Raw genomic sequence first — 21,810 nt, 5'->3', positions numbered from 1 at the left:
CAATATTATATGTAATGATGGTGACAACAACAACAACAAAAACTATGGAAACAATAATGGCAGGATAACACCTTGTAAGTAATTAATTCTTATTTTTATTTTTAAAAGTAACACAATCCATTATATGTTTGTAATTTATAGGAAAATAACTTCAGTAAATTTACAAATGCTATGACTTACAAACGTTATAATAGAATCATAGAAACACAGAATCAAGAATGTTCTGACTTGGAAGTGACCCACAAGGATCATGGAGTCCAACTCCTGTCCCTGCACAGGACAACCCCACAGTTCACACCATGTATCTGAGGGTGCTGCCCAGTATCTTGAACACTGTCAGGCTTGGGGCCGTGACACCTCCCTGGGGAGCCTGTTCCAGTGCTCCACCACCCTCTGGGGGAAGAACCTTTTCCTAATGTCTAACTTAAACATTTATAAAAATAAGAATTGTGAAAGAAAACAGATGGTATCCTGATCCCATCACACATCACAGGTATAAACTGGCAGCAGCATTCATAGGTTTACTCTCTCTTTCACAAGGGAAAGTTTTTTCAATATTTTTTATTGTGTCATGAGTTTTAATACTATGATCCTGGGTCTTCAGTTTACATATATTGCTACTCTGCTGCTTATATGTCTTGGGCTGAACTGTTCTCTTTTAGGGTTTGGGAATGTATTTATTATACTGACTATTCAACAACCTACCCTTGGTTCATTGGGTACTGGCTCTTGTGGTTTTCCTAATCCATCTCTTATTTCCTAACCTGTCTCGTTGTTAGTGACTGTAAAACTCTGAACAGTAGTAGTTCTCTTTAACCTTATTTACTTATTTTTTTATAGATAGACCTAAAGTATTTATCCACATCTATCTGAACTCTCCCAATTAATTGCTCCTATATTAAGTATTTGATGCTACTCAGTCTTTATGCCTGCATTGTCTGTTTCTAGTTTAATAGCATCATTCTTGTTCAGCTGCACTAGCATGCATTTAAGTGGAATGTCGTGGTGGTAACCAGGTCATCACCTGTTATTTACAAAGCACAATGAAAATAATGAATAAATAATAAAAAGCTTTCCACCTAGAAGAGTGTGCAGTCACTGAGCAAATTCGTGATGCCATGAATGTAGCACACGCAGGAGAATTTTGGACTCTTGTAGTGAGAAGAAACCTAATTCTTTCCAGAACGTGTGTACATAGCCTTATTTAATTTATTTAAATATATCATAATGACCGAGTACCCTTTATTGAGACTTAAAAGAGCTTTTATTTCTTAATACACAACAATAATCAAATCAAATCAAAGTGTGGTTTGTACTTTTTCAGTATGTGGGTTGAGACTGGAATGCATTTTGTGCCTGCAAGAAAATGACCTAATCCCCTAATGGTAGGAAAGATGCTGTTGTCTATCTTGGATCCAACTGTGTGCATATAATTGCACAACTAGTGAATTGTATAAAAATTACTTTTTAACTGAAAAATAGAACTAATACTTGTCTCTTACTTTTAGTGGCCTGAGTTGTTAATTCTCACTTTTAAGTACAGAGAAATTAAGGATTTTTCTTCGTACTATTCCTACTGCACGTTAAACATCAACAGTGATCATCTTCAAAATAAAGCAGAGACTGTTCCAACTTTCTGCATGATATCACAGAAAACTCTGGCAGTGTTTTTTAAAAAAGTTTTAGAGGTTTTATGAGATAAAAATATTTTTTCAGTTGACTTGACAACCATGTATAATGTTAGTGGAGTTTATTTGACCAAGGCTCTTTGTCAAAATACCTTTAAACTGAGATTATTAAGATATAGTTTAGTTGCATAGTGTGAGTTGAAATATTGCTAATATTTCAGTTAGGGAATGCATTCTGTCAAATGCTTCCTACTTTAATGTTATGTCTGACATACATAGTCTTTAACCAGAATCAGTGTAGCATTTTTATATATCAGTGAAAGAGATAATGCTTCTTTTTAAGATAGAATGTGATTTATTTCCATACAGATATGATCTACTACTTGTTAAAGTATAGCACTGTCTTCTTTGTTAATGGTGTTTTTTCAGACTGTTATAAAGTTATCCTCTTACTGCAAACTCCCTTGTCTTCCTCCCACATACGCATGGTGTTGCTTTACTCTTGCATGAGGTTGAACGATCACAGCTGTGGGAGAGAGAAGCTTATGGACAGAGTGGGAGAGAGGAGCTTGTGGAAAGAGAGAGCAATGTGCCCAGTGCTGGCATAATCAATTCTATAGGAATAGCACGGAACAGCACCCTACACACACACAGCTTCTGCAGTGTCTTTGTTTTAGTGAAAGGATGTAGTTGTCTCTTTCATGTAGACAGTACAACAAGGAAGGCTAGAAAATACCGTGAGCACCAGTGTGCACATTGCGTATTTTTATATCCTTGATTGTTAATGGAGAAGTAGATAAGCATGCTTGAATTACTTACTCTCTTGTTGGATAAGAAGGTGGCAATGACTCTTCAGCTTCTTTCACCATACACATGATGTGATGTGGTGAAAGAAATCTGAAGTCAATACTACTGCATATCAACTTTTATGTGATCTTGTAGCTGATATTGAGTCAGATAAAAGTATGCAGTCATTACCGTGCTATAAAAGAGATCAACAGTATGTGTTGAGGAAAAGGTTTCTGAGAATGTTTGAGAGCAGGTTCTGTTGCTACTTTAGCATAATCCTCACATATTGTCTTGCGATTTAATTAGTCGATGTTAACATAATGACCTGTACTTTCCTTTTGAAGTAGCTATTCATTCTGGTAGTCAAAAGCTTTGACACTGGTCTTCACTACTTACTGGGTATTTTGTTACATGTACTTAATTTGAAGGTGGAAGTGTGTGGAAGGATGAATCTTACTGGACTAGTACAGATACTTTGAACTACTTTTGAATGTCAAAGCAGAACAGCAAAAGTGCTAAAAATATGTAGCAGCTGAAGTATTGAAGAGGGCTGGAAGTAGGTTTTTTTATTAGTGCTTAATGTTGCTGATATACACAGTTCTTATAAGCACAACAGTTTTTACCACTTCTTACCTTAAAAGACAATGTTGTCCTCAGATTTCATGTACAGAGTGTTTCTGCGGTAGTAGTTTAGAAAAAAGGATCACACTGATGTTTGGATGTAGCAGTGGCTAGTGGAATTGTTTTTTGAAACAGTGAAACCTTGGTTCAGGTCAGCATACCTTGTTGTGGGTGGTTTTACAAACTAGTTTGGGACATAGCCTGACTTCAAGAATTACTCTTCAGAGTGGATGGGAAATAATAGCAATCAGATTTTTTTAAAAAAATATTTTTAATTTTAAAAAATGTTTTAAATAACATAACTGTGTTAATTCCCACTGCATAAGTGGGAGCCATCAATTCTATGGTAAGTTATATCAACAAGATTTTGCGTACTTGTATGTTGTAAATGTTTTGTTTCAAAACCTAGTATGTGTATAATACTGATAAATGAGTATGTTTGTGATGAGGAAGAATATAACTTGAAGAGCTGTAGCTGAAATTGATTTTTTGTGCAGTCAGCAAAGCGAAGTGCAATTAGATTTTCTGTGTCTTTTTCTTACGGATGTAACTCTGGAGACAAAGACATCTCAAATTCTGCATGTGAAGCTTGCAAGAAGAATGTAAGGAATGTACGAAGGCACTTTTCTGTAGTTGTTTAGTCCCATTCGGGCAGTTCAGGAGAAGAGAGAAGCTGAGAGTCAAACAGATTTGTTCACCTCAGTTACACTGTTTACAACTAACAAAATTATCCAGTTCTTCCAGTGCTTCAGATTATGGGGTGTACTTATCACTAGAAGAGACTGAGCACTCTGACAGGCAAGATAAAGCCATGTACAGCATTTAAATTCATTTAATTAGTAAACACAAGGTACCGCAGCTTGCAAAACAATGTAAGATTTCATCTAGTTGTGAAGGTGTTTTGGCACAGAGAAAAGAAGTGAGCTGGTGTTCTCAGTGGTGGGTAACAGGCCTTTTTTCCCCTTTGGCACTGCAGTATGGTGAAATACGGTGAAGCATGATGTACTGTAGTTTTTCTACAGATGCAGCAAACTTTTTGTGTCTTTCTAGTCTCTAAGTGCTTTGACTGCTATTTGCCTGAAGGAGTCAATACTAGGTATAAAGCGTTATTCACTATAAATATTTGCTTTTCTGCAGGGGAGACTAGGGCCGCAAAATTCCAGCACTGCTTTGAATCCAATGCTCTGCAGAGTAGTCCCATGCTCCTTTACAAATCTTCAAAAATAGCTGAGAGTATTTCATTTATTTCTCTTAATGCCAGTCAAGCATGTGTCCACTTAGCTAATGTTGAAAACTTTATTTCTTATTTAAGTCTGTCTTCTTCCTCTCTGCTTACTGATGTGAATGAGATGACAGTGAGTCTTCAGTTAAAGTAACAGCCTCAATCAGATTTTTAGTAGAATTCTTAACTGCAATGCAGTATGTGAGGACTCACTGGGATGCATGTGGACCAAAATCCATTTAATTGTTTCCTCAGTGTTATTTCTAACAGTAGATGCTGAAAACATATTTAGATGATTTTTCTTTAGATACAATAACTATGTATTTAACTAGAAAGCATTGTAGTGTTCTATAAAATTTCAACAAGTCATTTAGATATGGAATTAAGGTAGAATTACTGCCAAGACATAGAACAATTCACTGATCTCAGAAAGTAGATTCACAGTATTTTTTTGCCCATTAGTGAGGGAAGTACAGTTTGTTAAACTTGCAGCAGTTGTACAGTTCTGAACATTTAAAGAGCTGTCCAAAGTATACATTGAACAGCTGATTAGAATGTAATATTTCTCATAAAATGTATGAGGCTTCACTCTCACCTTTCCATATAGCATTGTCTTTCACACATGGTACCACGTACTTCTGCAAAAGATATCATGGAAAAAAAAATCAGAAGAGATTTCCTACATGTAATATACTTGAGTTTTTCATAGTCTCTTGCAAGAGTTTTAACTTATAGACATTTTGAAATCAACTTGTTCTTTTGTTGTGTTTTGGTTTATTTTTAATAACTTCAAAATTCAGCATGGGGATAAACCACGACAATGACCACCCATCCTGTGCAGATGGTCTCCATATCATGTCTGGAGAGTGGATTAAAGGACAGAATCTTGGGGATGTTTCATGGTCTCGGTGCAGCAGGGAAGATCTAGAGAGATTTCTCAGGTATGTCATGCAGAAAAAGAATTCTTACTATATGTCATTTACAAATAGTTGCAATAAATATCCTGAAATAACATTACTGCTTCTATGGGAGATTTTTATTTGCATAATCCATCAGAATAATTAAAATGATTGTGAACTATTTAAAGTTTGACAGATTGGTTAAAATATAAGTGTTTTCAGCAATTATTTGTGCTTTCATATTTTCATTTTTTTGCTGTAAACTATATAAATTTATAAGTACATTTTTAATATATGTAAATATGTTTAAAATATAATAAATGCTATGTATTGAAGAATGTTGGACAGTGAACGACCTATGATCATTATGTAGATTCTCTGATCTGTATTGTGCCACTCAATATCTAAGCATGCAGTATAATTATCTTACATGAATTTTTACATAGAAATTTACTATGATGACTTAATAGAGTAATACTTAACAGAAATGGAATTAGGTTTTTTTCACCTGTATCTCTTAAATAGGATCTGTACCCAAAAGCTTTGTTCCTTTATTAAGTTTATAAATATATCTGTCGAGAACTTACTTGCAACTGTTAAGCAGTCCTCAAAAGGTCTGCTTTATGACACTGGAAAGGTTAGTATAAGTTAGATTTGTCAGTCTAACAGATTTCTACTGAATTTAGACAGAAATCAAAACCATCACTTGGTGCTTTAACAGGTGTAAGTATTTTTAAATAATTTTTCTGCAGTTTTTGAGAAAATTTAAATTTCTGGCTACCAGCTCAGAAATGTATGTATTTTGGAATGTGTATATATATATATATGTAGTCAGAAGTTATTATTTTGAGGTCCTGCTAGATGTGAAAATTAAGCTACACAAGTGTGCATGTCTAATTTTAGACAGTAGACTACCTTAGCTTATTAAATTATAGATTATATACCTTTTATGATTATTTAAGTCTCTACCCAAACCTCAGTTAAGAAAATTTTATACTAAAATGTTGTCCTCCAGCACTTCCTTAAATTCCTACTATACCTGATAAATTATATTGTTTTTCTGCAAATGTGCATCATTAGAACACACCATTAACTCATATCAAGTAAGCCCTATTAATTTATATGGAGTCATTTCCCTGAATGACAGCCCAATGTTGATGAATAAAAAACTCTAGAGTCCCTATTTTTCTAATGTCAAATGCATGTTTAAGTCAGCATGACAATCAGACTCTTTAGGATTGATCAGCATATGAATCTCTGCATATTGCCAGGTCAAAGGCCAGTAACTGTCTGCTACAAACGAATCCTCAGAGCCTCAATTCTGTGATTATTCCCTCCAAGCTCCCAGGAATGTCATACACTGCAGATGAACAGTGTCAGATTCTTTTTGGACCAACTGCTTCCTTTTGCCAAGACATGCAGGTAGGAAGGAGTATATGTTTCAGAGAATGCACTTACCACATAATTTTTCAGTAAGAGATTTTTTTTTTTGGTATGTTTGAGAGAAAAAGAACACCGCACCACTGAAACGAGAGGTTTATAATTTGCTTTCTGAAGTTGATATGAACATTTTCATTTGTTTATCTTCTAAGGCTTACTTTGGACCTCCAAACATTCTGAATCATGTTGCATCATAGCAGGCCACTGATACATTCCTTATACCTTAGAAACAGAAAATGTCATAGTGTGAAGTCACCTCATTGCAGCAAATGGAATATTTGCAGTTTATTCCACTGGGACCAGATTTCATGTGTAGGTTCCATTTCATTATGTTGTGAGCATTGAACCTCAGTATCTGAATTTCAGTAGCATATGCATTGCCTGTGCTAGCTCCAAGGGAGAAAAGTGGTGTTGGCTGAGCTCTCTGTATCGCTGAATATACCCTGCCTCCCAGCAGGGCTCCTGTGAGCCCTTGCAAAGCTGTGCAATGCCTTGGAAACAGGAGTTCCGTGCTTAAGCGAGTTTACTGATATGCCACTCCATTGCATGAAACAGTACCACTGTATATTAACCTCGAAAAGGCAAATTAGCAAAACTGAAGAACTCTTCATAATTTTATGGCCTAACACTAGTAGACATCTGATTGAAGAAGCATTTGAAGAATTATTCTAAAAGAGAAAAATAGCCCTTCTTTAACATCAACAGGACATATATATATACTAAACATGTTTGATGCCCTTGAGAAGGTAACCAAGACAAGATGATATTGCAAATGTGTAAAGGGCATGGAATATGGGTTTACACAGGGCGAACTAGAAGGAACTGCCAAATAAAATTTCATCAGAGTTAGAGTGGACAGATATCCTGGAAAGGTCAGGAGTATTTTGTATGAAAGCATAATTCCCTACTCCTTTAATTCCTTGGTTCTCTTAATCTTTTCAGCTTGGAGTAGTACTCTTTCTTCAGTGAGTTTCAGTGAGAGTAATCTTTCTCCTAAAGATTCTTGAAGGAAACATTGCAATGCATGTATGACTACCACATGCTGAGAGTGGCAGAGCTGGGAAAAAAAAAAAAAAGGAACTGTAGATTACTGTTATTATTTTAATTGTTATATTGAAAACATTTTCACTCTGAGAGATGAGCAGCAGAACTCAATGGAATGGTTCTATAAATGTTCTTTATTATTGCAAGTATTTTTTTCGTGGATTGCAATCAGTTTCTTCATTTTTAGTACTTCGTTTTCAATTAAAATATGTGATTCTGGTTTCTCGTTCTCCAGAAAGCTATTTTAAACATGAAAATGGTACAGTGTTAGCCCATTATTACTTCTAGGTCTTCTTTATGAGGTCAAACCATTTCAAAGGTAATTGAAGAGATGATCAAACCTGGAGACTTGCTGTTGCATAATACCTTTATGTGCTTTTAACTTCTCTGGGCACTTGCATTCCTTTAATACCCTTGTGCTTAGCTCTCATTCAGGCATTTAAATGCAAGTGGCTGAGTGGTCCCATGGCTGTTTTGTTTCATTCACAGATGCAATGAATATTTTTCTGCTGGGGTCCCAACTCCAACGTTTCTTTGGTTTTCATCATTATTTTAGAAATGTTAGGAACTTAAACTCGATTAAGGCTACTCTGGTAGTATTCAATTGTTTGCACAGAGAGTACTTAGGCTATGGGTGCTGGTACCTGATTGTCTATTTCTAATCATCTTCAATAAATTTCTCCTCTTCTGGCATTTTCTAGGTGAGAGGACACATTTCAGTTAAATCATCTATCATCACCCCTTTTTTTCCCCACTTACTGGATCATCACTTTATCTTTAAATGGTTAATTTAGGAAAATTCCTATTAAATATTAGTATTAAGATACCATTGTAACTTAAATCCAAAGACATGCAGGCTTGCTTTGAAGAAAGAACCTGATAATAACATAAGACAATACAAAAGGCTAGTGGTCTTTACAAATTTTTTTTTTTTCTGACAAATTTCAATTTAATTTTCAGTTTTCTTCATAAACCAAGTCTGTTGCTTGATAACCTTATGTTTGGGAAGAACCCAACCTCTGTAAAGTCACCTTGTTAGTTTTCCTCTGCATTCTTTTGTCTGGAAGCAATATTGACTTTTCCCCCTTCCCCACAACAAGGAAAATCCAAGAAATTTGATCTTTAGACTGTAGGCCTGAAGAGCTAGTTACAGCAAGCTTAGGCACTATTTAGATCTCCTTTTGTTCCCTACTGTGGATCTTAAATATAGCTTTTTGTTAGGGAAGTTTAAAGTATTCTACTCCAGTTAGATAAGATTTCTACAGTGGAGAGGAAACTCAGAGCAATAGATAGAGCACAGTCCAAAGGATAAGAAAGCCGTCGTACACTTACATATGTTTGTCCTATGTGTGAAGACAGAAAAAAAAAATAAGTTGCATTTTAAGTTGGGCTAGAGCCAAGCTATATAAACTTTCTGAAAGTCCTTCATGAGTTCTATTACATGGACTGTTCAACATTGATGTTGTCTTACTGCAAAGTGGTGTTAGTCCATAGGTAATTTTATTATCTCCCTCTGAAATATCAGGATGTTAGACAGAAATGACAAATATTTTGACTTTAATCTACCAAATAGTTGCATTTTACATATTATGAAAGTGACTCAAAGTTCACTGTACTGATTGTGCAGATTATTGTGGCTGCCATTGGAGAAGTCAACATTTAGAAGACTTTTCAAAATTGAATACAGTATTTCATAAGTTATAGAATTAATTTCTTAAAATAATAATTTTATTATACATTACAATCAGTGGATTTTCCATGAAATCCAAACTACTTTCTTTCATCTCTGTATGCTCTCTTCTACTCTGCCAATACCTGGCAGTTTACTTTGGTTACAGTTGTTGTTCTCAAGCCAGGAAATGAGAGAGAAACACACTCCTTGAAGATTCATTTGAACTTCAGTAAACCAAACAATTTATAGCCCAGGATTTCTTGGATACATTCTACTTGCTGAACAGGTCCTAACTGTAACTATGTAAAAAATTAATGATGAATTATGTCAGAATCTCACATTTTTTGTGACTGGAAGATAATTTGATGACCAGACTTCCATACAGTCTTTTACATTAAGCAAGTATGTTTCATATATAAAAGCTTTTCAGCTAAGAACACAATTGAGTAAAGATGGAAAGTCATTTTCTTAATGATCTAAAAATAATCTACAAATATCATTGATACAATCAATAATGCGTTTCTGCTGAGATGTAATTTTCTACAAATGCTATTACTGAGCAGCACTTTAGGATAACTTACAGGCACATTACATGGCAACCTCAGAGAAACACTGCAAATGCCAATGATTTTCCCTTGGTACCAGGAATTCCTCTTTATGATTTAATGGCTAAAACAAAGGACTGGAGGGACCATTGAGGGCCTACTCCCGTATTTTGCTAAGTGAGCCCCTTGCACTCGTCTTTCACGAATGGTGTCCAGACTTTATTTTTTCCTTTTCATCTTGATTTCAAAGCCCTTTTTTCATACCCTAAGCAAAATTTATAAAGCCTGAGAAAAGTGTGAGTGGATCTCCGAGTACAAGATTTATATCATGTCACCATGCTTATCTTGTAAGAGAGCCAAGTTTGCTTTTATGCCCATGATGTCTCACACAAGAATCAGTTGGACCCTAACATTGTTTTGCATAACATATAGTGAGATCATGGCCCAGACGTAGTTCTTGATGATAAAATGCAATTGTAGAACTTGAAAATACCATATAATTGTTGAACTATTAAATGTTGGCTTTTAAGATTAAAGTCCAGGATGCGAATGCTATCTAGTCAGCTCCAGTAAAACAATTCTTGTCATAACACAGCTGTGATCTCTGCAAAGAAGTAGGAGACTGGTTATATTTCATGGTGATTTTTAAGGCACTTCAGGGAAAGTTCACAATAAAAAGCCATGGAAATATTATAGCCTTGGTGAAATATCTGTCCTCATCTCTCCCACCACACTTTCAACAATCTTGATGTTGCACGAATACAGTTCTGAAGTGCTCTTTTTGTCCCTGTTCTTTCCTCTCAACTGGACATTCCTTTCAGATGTTTATATGATTACAAAAGCATCCCTATGATGTACACAGACCTGCCTCACTCTTTTCATTCAAAAAGCACCCAAAAAGCTGGAATGACCTCTGCCATTTCTGTCATACATTGTGACTTTCATCTTGTATTTTACTAGCTTTTGCTGTTAAAAACTCATGATTAACACATTCTTTCAGAAAAAAAAAGAAAAATCCTTTGTGTGTTCTTGGCAATATTTTGTTGTCCAACATACACACAACAAAATATTTTACAGATGGTGAATAGTCTACTATCACAAGTGTTAGTTTATAATCTCCAATGGCATTTAGTTCCCTTAGCTGGTCTCAAAAACTGTAATGGCTTTTAAATTGTGTTTATGGTAGATAACTAGTAAACCTCTATGAATGTTAACAGCTGTCCTGATTTTGACTGAATGAAACTTTCTCCCCAGAGAAGTAAACTTTTGGTTCAGAAGCTTGTGCTCTGATTTTATAGACAGTAATAGTGACATTGACCTCCAGATTTCTGTCAGTTTTCAAAGCAGTCCTGGTCTGCAGCATTTCAGGTTGCCAGGAAAAAAAACAGTTGCACATCACGACTTTTTCCCAACCACATGCAGAAATCCCCAAATGTCAAAAGTTGCATGGTAACAGTAATCTCCATTTCTCTTGCTTCTGCAGCAGAAGTGCAATCTGAAGCGTAACTAAAGACTCTATTTGTGATTTGACTAAAATGAAAAGCCCAGAAAAACTTACAAGTCATCCTTCAATTTTAGTAATTCTGTATCTCCATTTTTTGAATGTGGGGAATCTCAAAATCTAGGATGAAGTGTTATAGTAAAACTGAAAGCTTATTTTAAAAAATTGCTGAAAAGTAGTGAGTGTTCTTAGAATACAGTTCACTTAAGACTCAAAGATGTTTCTAGCTGATCAAGTCACGCCCATGGTTCATAAGGAGGTGGCATGCAACTATTTACAGAAATATGCAGATGTATACAAAGCATATTAGAAAGTCAAGCATCTTAATTTGGTTACCTGATGTACTTTACATGGCTTTAGTGCATCTGTGTGTGCAGGCACCCAAATCCTTGTCAATCTGACTTCATGTGTTCTTAAGTTTAGCACTGTTTCTGCATTGGTAAAGAACTGTAGGTTTGTTGTGAGCCATTTCACAGTCATATTTAAGTGAAATTGAGCACAAGATAAAAGTGTTCAGAGAAAATAAAAGGATAACATGCTTCAAAATGTGGTGACATAAAGGAAAATTGGACTTTATTTTTTGCACACCTAGGTGGCTTTTCCTCAAATGTGGTAATTGACAAATTAAGACTTAGGGATAGGGAAAAAAAATATTTCAATTAGGAACATTAAATAAGGATATATTTTTGTGGAGTTGTTCCAGGAGTGTAGTCTGACATTTCGTAGTTGGTAAGTTGTCTTGTTTGTTCATCTTCAGCAAAAAAACTGTTGCACGATGAAGCAGGGGTGAGTCTGATTGCTGCCATCCTATCTCTTGTTTCTGTGCAATGCTTTAGACCTCTGCAATCTTTGACTTTTTTTGAAAGCTGAACGTTACAGACATTTTTACACCGAAGACTCCCACTGGAACTCTCCCATTCCTTGTTTCTGACACAATCTTTTGTTCAGTTATGCTTCCTGTGCTGTAAGACTTTTTTCAAGGTAGCATAAGGTTTATCATACATTTTTCATGCATAGTGTAAAAGCCACAGGCTCGTGTACCAATATAACAAGTCTTTTCAGTCAGAAAAGCATGTCTTCTGGCAGCCCTGGTTTCAAAAAAAGCAGCTGATCCTTATCTTTCATCCTCCCTGCAGTCCGTTCCTCTCTCCTCATCCTTCTTTCCCCTCTTTGGGGGTACCATACATATTTGAGGGAAGCCAGTCTCAGATGCAATAACATTTAGGCCACAGCTGAGATCCACATGCCCTCTGTTCACTTCCAGCCAGTTTACCAGTAAGGGAGGAACAAGACAGCAAGGAGAATGAAGTTACGTCTGATAAACATGGGAGAAAGAAGACTTTTTAGAGTAAAATAAGGAAATCTGCCAAGGAGATTTGGGGAAAAGTGAGCTAGCATACTTCAATGGTATACTTTATTTTGAAGAAGGTAATACTGTCTTGTTCTTATGCTTAAGAGGGACAGAATAAGCAGCTTAGCAGCTTTTATTTCCATCTCTAAAACTCACTACTGACTAGCATCTCTGTCATCTCACTTCTCTTATGCTTCCCAGCAAAAATATTTCATCCTGATCTCTCAGTTTACTTTGTGTCTTATTTCTGGATGTCAGGTTTGATTGCTTTTCAAGATATTTCTAGAGGAATTAATGAGAAATTATGGATAATTGGAAGAGCATAAGATAGCAGTAATCATTGGGATGGTATGAACAAGGGGATTTGGAAGTCCTAGGGAAGCCTCAAAGTTTCTTACAAACACATTTTTACAAGATTCCTGTGAACGTAGTTCTGTATAGCTCCACAAAGACTCATTAATCTTTGTATATAGAAAAGAGCTGATTTTAGAACCTTGTTTTTTGTTGCTAGTGACAGTGCTGTTTTTCTCCCTTTCACATAAAAGAATGAGCATGAAATAAAAGCAGTAAAAATATGATTTAATTTTTGAAATGATCCCCAGAAGGCTCACACCTCTTCCAGCCTCGGGGGTAGTGCATCTGTGCAGTGGCCACTTCACATCATGCAGCAAAGTTGTCCCTATATGCTTTGTCAGGTCTGCCATGTGAAAAGATGGTGACCTCTAGGGTTGGATTTAGAGGGGTCTTCCCCCTGCTCTATGGACACACTAGCTTGAATTATTTCATGTGCTTGTGATTAGTAAAAGAATAAGCAGAATCTGCGCCCTTCGGGTTTTGTACATTTTTAACTTGCCTTTAAACATACTGCAGTAGCATCAATTTGGTAACTTTATGACAATATTAGTGAATTGTATGCAGAAAGTAATTTTGCATAAGATAGATTTTGTGCTTACCCGTGTATTTGGTTTTCAGCATGTCATTTGCACTGCGTTGTGGTGTAAGGTGGAAAGTGAGAAGGAATGCAAAACCAAACTGGATCCACCAATGGATGGAACAGACTGTGGTACTAGAAAGGTATATTATATACCTATATTATATATACCTATATATATATCTATATATACCTATATTATATACCTATTATATTGAACACCTAACAAGCTGAATAGGTCTTTGCACTTGTTTAAAGTTCCTGCTTACCTCAATTATCATAAAAATCATATATATTAATATGTAGTTGATTGTATTATAGGTTATTTATTATATAATATAGATATGAGAAAAAATATGTTTCCCTACAAACAATGAATTTAAAAAAAAAAATAGTTAACCAAAGCCACAGATGTTTTAATGCTTACAGTTTTATTTCAAATTTGTTGTCTTTTTGTATCATTTTAATGAATGGAATTCCATTGTTGCACTGCTTACTGTAAATAGAAATATAAGCTTTCAAAGATACAAATTTTACAGCTATGATTTAAGATTTAGAAATAGTCTCATTGAAGGAATTGGTACAGATTTGTGATAAAACTTCAGGATAAGCTTTGTATATTGATAGTGTCAGTGCATGTAAATGAGTGATAAATGTCATTAAAAGTATGCCATCAAAGCCAAATTAAATGGTCACCTGAATTCAGACTTACGTTAAATGTCATTCAGGAGCTTTCCTGTTTGAATGACCTCTGTTATCTGTATATATGACTGTAAATGAAAATAAATAACCTCAAACAGATATCAGAGAAAGAGCATGCATATGCATGTATCTTGCGGTTTTCATCATATTGTGCTTACAGCAGTCTCCCACAGGAGTGATTTGCTCTTGGATCATATTACATCATCAGCCTAAAAAAGTAAACAAATCAATCAATCGAGATAAACAGGCGTTATTCATTTTTGTATCTTTAAAACAATTAAATTGCTGAAATATTTTGTTTCTGATGAATGTATGTAGTTGATATTCTGTTTTAAGTCAACACCTGGAAAGTCAGGAACATGACTTTTGTTCAATATCCCATTCTGTACGTTGAGACTGATGTGCCTGTGGTATGGAACAAGAAAGCACCACCTCTTGTTAAGACTACCCAGAATGTCTCATTGTGAAACCATCACCATTGTGAACTGGACACTCGAAATTAGTGTTCATATTGCATATTAATGTATAACTTGCAAAAGGTAACAATAACAGCAACTCACTGCAGAGGACTCATTCTAACTTTATACTTCTGGGAGCATTATGATATGGTACTGACATGAGTCCCTTTCCTGGGAAAGTCCAAGGAGGAAGGCAACACTCGCCTCTATATTGCAGACCTGAGCTAGTAGGAAATAAATAATCAGCAAGACTAGGACAAAGTACTGATTCTAGTTTGAACAGTTCATTGAGCCTTGTGCCAGGCTACAGACATAACTTATTTATATCTAGCAGTAAAAACCTAAGCAGATATCACTCAAATGTCTTAGAGGATTAGAAGGGATTATTTGTCTTATTACTTCATTATCTGTCCACGATTAGCTTCAGATCACACAAATTGCTATGTTTTGTTTTAGTTATATTGCAGAGATGAAGTATTGTTGTCTTGTGCTCCTCTTAGGATCTTAGGAAGTAATGGAAATGTCATTTGCATAGCCTGTCCAGCTTAGGTTTTTTTTAAGTCAAGGATTTGTAAGCATCTCTGAGGCACTACATAAGGCAGATGCTACCTCTAGAGAAAAATATATTTTGCCTGTCATATCTGAAGGAGTATCTTTAAATAAATATGAGAATTTTTGGTCAGAAACATCCAAGAGCATTAAAAAATGAATAGTTTCTGATTGCAAATCCAGTATAATGATGGAGCCATCCTATATGAAGACATTTTAAAGGTGGCATAATTACACTGCCATTGTAATATTATGATTTAAGAGAGAAATTAAGATTGACTGATCAGTGAAGACGAGCTTGAAACTGCAGGAGAAGTTTAAGATCACTAGACACCTTATTGTCTTGCAATTGCTGAAATTTCATAATACATAGGACAGATATTTATCTGGTATAAGTTTATACAGTACTAGTTACTACAGAGTTGTGATGACTTATACCAGATATGGACATAGGAACATAACTATAATGACTGTGTAGTTTTTGAGTATGAAATTGCAGTTGTCCTGGGAAACAATGTATGCATACAAGATTATGGAGTTTATTATTATTATTCAAACTAATCCCAGAAAATCTCTCTTTCTCAACAATAGCTTAGTGAGGCTTCTGTTCTCTTTTTGAATACAAGCTGTGAATAAAATCTTATTTTCTGTATTACTTGTAATATATCCTTCTATTGAAATTGTCACTGAATAATCAGTGAAAATGCATTTCCTGCTAGCTATGTGGGAACTGTAGTAGTGAACCAGAAAGGTCCTGAGAACAGCCCTGAACATTGTGCTGTGATCATCCGTACAGTTCAGCTGGAGAACGATTCCTGCAGTGGGTTTTGGCTGGACCCAAAAGTGCTTTCCTAGGCAGTGTCTAGGCTCAAATGAAGGGAACAGGATGATCTGGGGACCCTTACCAGCAGCCTATTCCAGGAGACATCCTTTGTTGAGAATGAAGTTAGGCTTGAGTTTGTGGACAAGAATTGTATCTGCTCCCTGGCCTCTGGGCCAGAGAAAGGACTCTGGATGTTTTATTTACTGGGATAGAAAAAAAAATATGGGGAACAACAGGAAAGAATATATCTGACTCATATGAAAACTGTTTATTGAACAAAATGTTTATGTTGTGCTTCCTGTGTGCTTGTGGAACAGTGAATTATTTTGCATATGCCTTGGTTTATTTACCTAAGAGCTGAATTTTTACCTAGTGGTGTAAGGCTGGAGAGTGTATCAATCGGACTTCTTTTGTGGAGCATATGGAGGGGGAGTGGAGTGCATGGAGCACTTGTAGCCGTACTTGCGACACTGGAATCAGCAGTCGACAACGCAAATGCCCTGGGTAAAAATAATTTAATGTTTCCATTGCTGTTGATCAGAATTTCTGAATGGAATTTGAATCTGAGTACAGAAAGCCATTAGGATACAGTTGGAGCTACTGAAAAGAAACAAAGCATATTGTCTGAACTTCACAACACCGCACTTGTAAATAAGGAGAGGTGGCAAATCTGCAGGTGTTACTGTCAGTGGCACCTTTGGCTCAGCCCAGCTACAGAAAAGTCACCTAAACTATATCAAAACTGCAGTTGAGGTTCTCCTTACTGATGCTTCCACTAGTCTTAATGCTTCTTTGAGGCCAAGTGTAAATTATGATTTAGCACCTATTACTCTTGACTTGTAATATAACCATTACACACAGAAGGCAAATATGTTTTGGTCTATGACTTTGATTTTTTGTGCATGATTTCTTAATGTTATTTGTAAATTAAAAAAATATATTATTTCAATTGAATTTGTCTGTAGCATAAATGAACTGTGCTGTAAGTTTGACAAAATATTACCAACAATAAAGCATGACATTTATGCTGTCTTTTCTAGTTCAGGCCTTGAAGGAGAGTGTCATGGTCCCACGATGCAATACAGAATATGTGAAAACCCTTCTTGTCCTGCTGGTGTGCCTGCATTCAGAGACTGGCAGTGCCAGGCTTTCAGTGTCAGATCTTCAAATCAGAAGCATGTGCACCAGTGGCAAGCTGTTATCGATGATGGTAAGTATAAACTGTCTCCTACGTTCTTATCAGCTGCTCATATGGCTTATAGCTTGTTGGTATTGTTGATTAAGAAAGATATAGGAAAAAATAAAGAAAACAAATGAACAAACCCCAAGCCCAAGATTTTTGGTCATTTTTCCTTAATAGATGAGAGCTGGTAGTATTTTCATATGCTCTGGAACCTCTTGTCTAATATTCCTGTTTAATTTGTTCTTCTTGATATGTGATGGCTACATCTGAACTGAAATTCAATATTAGTTTGGTCCTATTTACTCACAAATGTAGTATGAAATGACTCAGAAATACAGCTTTCTAGATGAACACTGTATCATTAAAACTGTGTATATCCATTATACTTCTACCTACAAAGCCAAGAAGACAATACAGATATTGCGAGCTTCTATTTTTGAGGAAGGAGAGAGTACTTTTGGCTTAACAGTTGAGTATTTCAAATACCAGTGTTTGATTTTGGCAGAAATCCATGTCTGATGCAAATTGCAAACTTTATTTCTATAAATCCTAACAGCTACTGCATACATACTGCATACTGCATGTATGTTTCAGTGTAACAAACATGCTTAGATACCATATCATTAGGAGCGTGTTCAAGTAGAAGTACAGTAATGTCAAACTTTCAATATCTGCAAAGATAGTATTGATGTAAAATACCAGCAACTATAAGACAAAATATTCCACACAGGTTCTTTCTAGAAATCTGGTAAAACAATGGAAATATTTCATTAATACAAACAGTTAACTTGAGAAATTAATAAAAGCATAGCAACTGGTGATAAAGAAGAGCCTGGAATGTCGTAGGAGTACTGTAAGAATGTGTTACCACATTTTAAGTAGTTCATTATTCCCATTTATTTTTAGCTCTTGAAACAATTACAAAGCATAGGTTTTAAGAGAAATGTATTTCTGAATCCCCAAAAAGTGAATTTATTTTCAATAACTATATGCCTAGCTAGAAAAGGTTTGTTTTTTTTTTTTTTTCTTCTAAGCTTTTTCTCAAGGTGCCAATTTACTAATAAAAACGCGTGAGACTATTTTCATTAGTCTCGCATGTTAGCTCATTTCATAGGAAGGACACTCTCCAGCTATTTTGTAGGTGCTGATCTAGTGAATTAGTTTTGGTTTGCTTTACTAAATTTCACTTTAACAGAGGAACACATGATTTGTATGCTGAGGGATCAAAAATTTTCAGCCTGTCTTTGGATAATTCAGTCATCTGATGAAAAATCTGGACACTCTTCTCTCCCAGGCTGAGTATGGAGGTTGCTTTCATCTAACTGTTTTCTGAGGCATCCTGTTGTCTCGAGATGTGCCTCGGGAGACATGATAGTAGACACCACTATCTAAAGCTTTCCAATATTCCAGAAATACATTGTTCTCAAATCCTTAATTATTTGCACTCTTAGCCTTTAGTAAACACTAATTGTGCACCATATTCAAATTATTGCTGTATTTGAATGAGTTCTCCTATATTCTGTTTCCAGTACTGTTGGATTATTGTCTGTTTGCATTCCGTGTCCTTAAAATAACGTTTAGGTTGTTAATCTTGTGTTTGTTTGAAAAATACTGATACATGCTTAAAGCTCGCATGGAACTTTGGGATTACTACTGAAGGAGTATAACAGGAATGCCGAAAACAGAAATTCAGGCAAAGACTCTCACTTCTTAGCTGGAGATGGCTTGTGTCTGACTGGCTTCCCATGTTTGCAAAAGATATCACGTGTGTTTGCACCAGTTCCCTAGAGATACCCAGAAGCTGTGTCAATTTTAGCAAAGTAAATGTGCCCAGACCACTCTCCGATGTGTCGGCTGGCACAGAAGTCCTATGTCTGTACTTTTCAACCCTTTTGCAGTCTAAAAAGGTTGCTGACATCCAAACTGCTTTTTGGAAGTGGTCCTTTGCCGGTGGCAATTTCCAGTCTAGACCAAGCTAGTGCTAGTTAGCATACTCAAAAAATGTGACATAGACTGTTTTACAGCTCAGCTGTATAGGCAGTAGAATTCCAGTGCCCATGAACGTTTCCTGGAACTGTTTAATTTACTAATAAAAACACACTCCAGGAATCTAGAAGTCAGTGTGAAGTCAGAGTGGCATAGACTGTGTCCAAGTGAAATCGATTTCAAGTTCAGGTTTGACAGTATCCTTTCAAAAATCTGCAACAGATTTAGGAAGAAGTTCTGAGTCAGTACACTTGTAAATAAAGATATGAAAAAAAAATGTCATTTTGTACTCAGTTGACCACTGAGAGGAGACATTTTTTTTGGTGTAGTATCACTTTGGCAGTGGTGAAGCAAACTTTATAATTTATAAATTATGAACAGTAGGAATACGTAGATACATACGATATTACTACATTTTATTCTCTTTCAAACTGGAAATGATTTGCAGAATGTTTTAGAAATGTAGTGAAAAATTGCCTGACCTTGGTAAAGAAATGTGAGAAAGAATGTGCTCAGTTTTTTGACTTTTTTTTTTTTTCAAATGTGAACTTTGTAAATCTATATGTTTTTCTCACCAGGGTGTCTCAATTACTTAGTTTTTTTCTCTTTGACCTGCATAGGTGGAAAATCTGTAAAATTTTATGTTTCTTTTTTCATCAGTATTTGTAATCTGCCCAAAATATAGTAGAATGAAGTTATAGATTACAACCAAAATATTCCAACAGCTGTAATGTGCATCTTCTTACTTACAACAATGAACATGACACGAGTACTACACAGGCCAAGTTTATAGCACCACTGTGCTCTAGCATGGAAAAGAAAATCTTTTCAAACAGGATCAAAATCTTCTCATTTTCACTATATCTAAGATAACTTGTCATGCTAATGTAGATTCATGCCACACAGATAAGCAAGTATCAGTTTTAAAAATAATATTGATAATAATTCTGTAATTGTTAAATGACTTTTTACCAATTTGATGGGGTTTTTTTTCCATCAACTGCTACTACAGAAAAGCCATGTGCCTTATTCTGTTCACCAGCGGGAAAGGATCAACCAGTTCTCCTAACAGAAAAGGTAATGGATGGGACTTCTTGTGGCCAGCAGGGATCAGATGTCTGTGCAGGTGGTAGATGCCAGGTATGATTTACTTGTTTTGAATCTGCAGGCACACATTTGCTACACATGTGTTATTTCTCTGAAAGCATGTTGCAATGTGCATGTCCAAGACTGAACGGCTCTTTTTGTTTCATATTAGAATATTTTAAGCTACTTTCACTTAGTATATGAAGCAGCTGACAGGTTTTCTTGGGGAATGTGTACCTTTGATGATAAGCATAGAATCATTTTGTTTGGAAGAGACCCTGAAGATCATCGAGTCCAGCCATTAACTTAACACTGACACTAAAGCATGTCCCTTAGAGCCTCATATACATGTCTTTTCAACACCCCCAGGGATAGTGACTCAACCAATTCCCTGGGCAGCCTGTTCCAACACCTGACAACTCTTTCCATGAAGAAATTTTTCCTCATATCTAATCTAAACCTCTCCTGGGACAATTTGAGGCTGCTTTGTTTCATCCTATCACTTGGTACTTGGGAGAAGAGACCAACACCTCCATGCTACAACCTCTTGTCAGGTAGTTCTAGACAGCGATAAGGTCTCCCCTCAGCCTCCTTTTCTCCAGGCTAAACAGCCCCAGTTCCCTCATCATAAGACTTAGAAGCATGCTTACAGCAAACTGATGCAGAGCAGAAAATGAGTATAACAGATTTCACCTTCTAAGGGAAGCCTCAGCCTCCAACAGGTTGGGAAATTTTTCCATGGGATGCGTGTATGTATGAAGGTCTAGTTCTGCCTTTTTCAACAGTACAAAATTTTACATCTAAATAAACCAAGCCTGAAGAAGCAGAATAACAGATAATTAAAGCTGAGTGGTATTTGTGTTCCTCACTATTTATTTGGTTCATAGAAGTTCTTTTGTTGCTTTTGTAGTGTCTCACCTGGAAACTCATCTATGTAAAAACCCCACAGGGCTGGTCTTTTTCTTTGTTCACTTCTCGTTATAGACAATGAACTCAGTGGAAAAAACAAACTTTAATACAGAAACAACATTGCTAGATAGTATAATTTCAAGAAGTTAACTCACAGATACCTGCATGTATATAGGCATACATATGCAGATATGTATGCAGAGTAAGCCTTTCTTGAAGGACTGAGTGCTTGCAACAAGTATACTCTGAAATACTTTGCTAAAATGGGGCTCTTTCTCAGTATGTAGCTATTACAGGTTCAATCACAAAGATTTTATATATATATATATATATATATATATATATATATATATAGACAGCTTTTCCTGAACAAATATCATTGGTTTTATCATTCACTTTTCACAACTGACTAATAAAGATGAAAAAAACCTTTAAACCAAACCCACCTGACTAAGACTGAGTTGTCTTATT

At 35.7% G+C, this 21,810-nt stretch overlaps 1 protein-coding gene across 1 annotated transcript in view; it reads left to right on the top strand.

Annotated features, from left to right (window-relative positions):
- ADAMTS19 (ADAM metallopeptidase with thrombospondin type 1 motif 19) overlaps nt 1-21,810 on the top strand; it is a gene marked incomplete at both ends in the record, with an annotated part of 147,877 nt that overhangs the window by 85,422 nt on the left and 40,645 nt on the right. Inside the window, 6 exons of the mRNA XM_080362911.1 lie at nt 5,061-5,201; nt 6,431-6,581; nt 13,685-13,786; nt 16,549-16,679; nt 17,216-17,385; nt 20,357-20,484. Coding sequence (XP_080219037.1) covers nt 5,061-5,201; nt 6,431-6,581; nt 13,685-13,786; nt 16,549-16,679; nt 17,216-17,385; nt 20,357-20,484 — 823 coding nt within the window. The remainder of the gene's footprint in view (nt 1-5,060; nt 5,202-6,430; nt 6,582-13,684; nt 13,787-16,548; nt 16,680-17,215; nt 17,386-20,356; nt 20,485-21,810) is intronic.

This window comes from Nesoenas mayeri, assembly GCF_963082525.1.
Source record: "Nesoenas mayeri genome assembly, chromosome: Z".
Classification (NCBI taxonomy): Eukaryota; Metazoa; Chordata; class Aves; order Columbiformes; family Columbidae; genus Nesoenas; species Nesoenas mayeri.
This window is presented reverse-complemented; position numbering and strand designations above follow the sequence as displayed.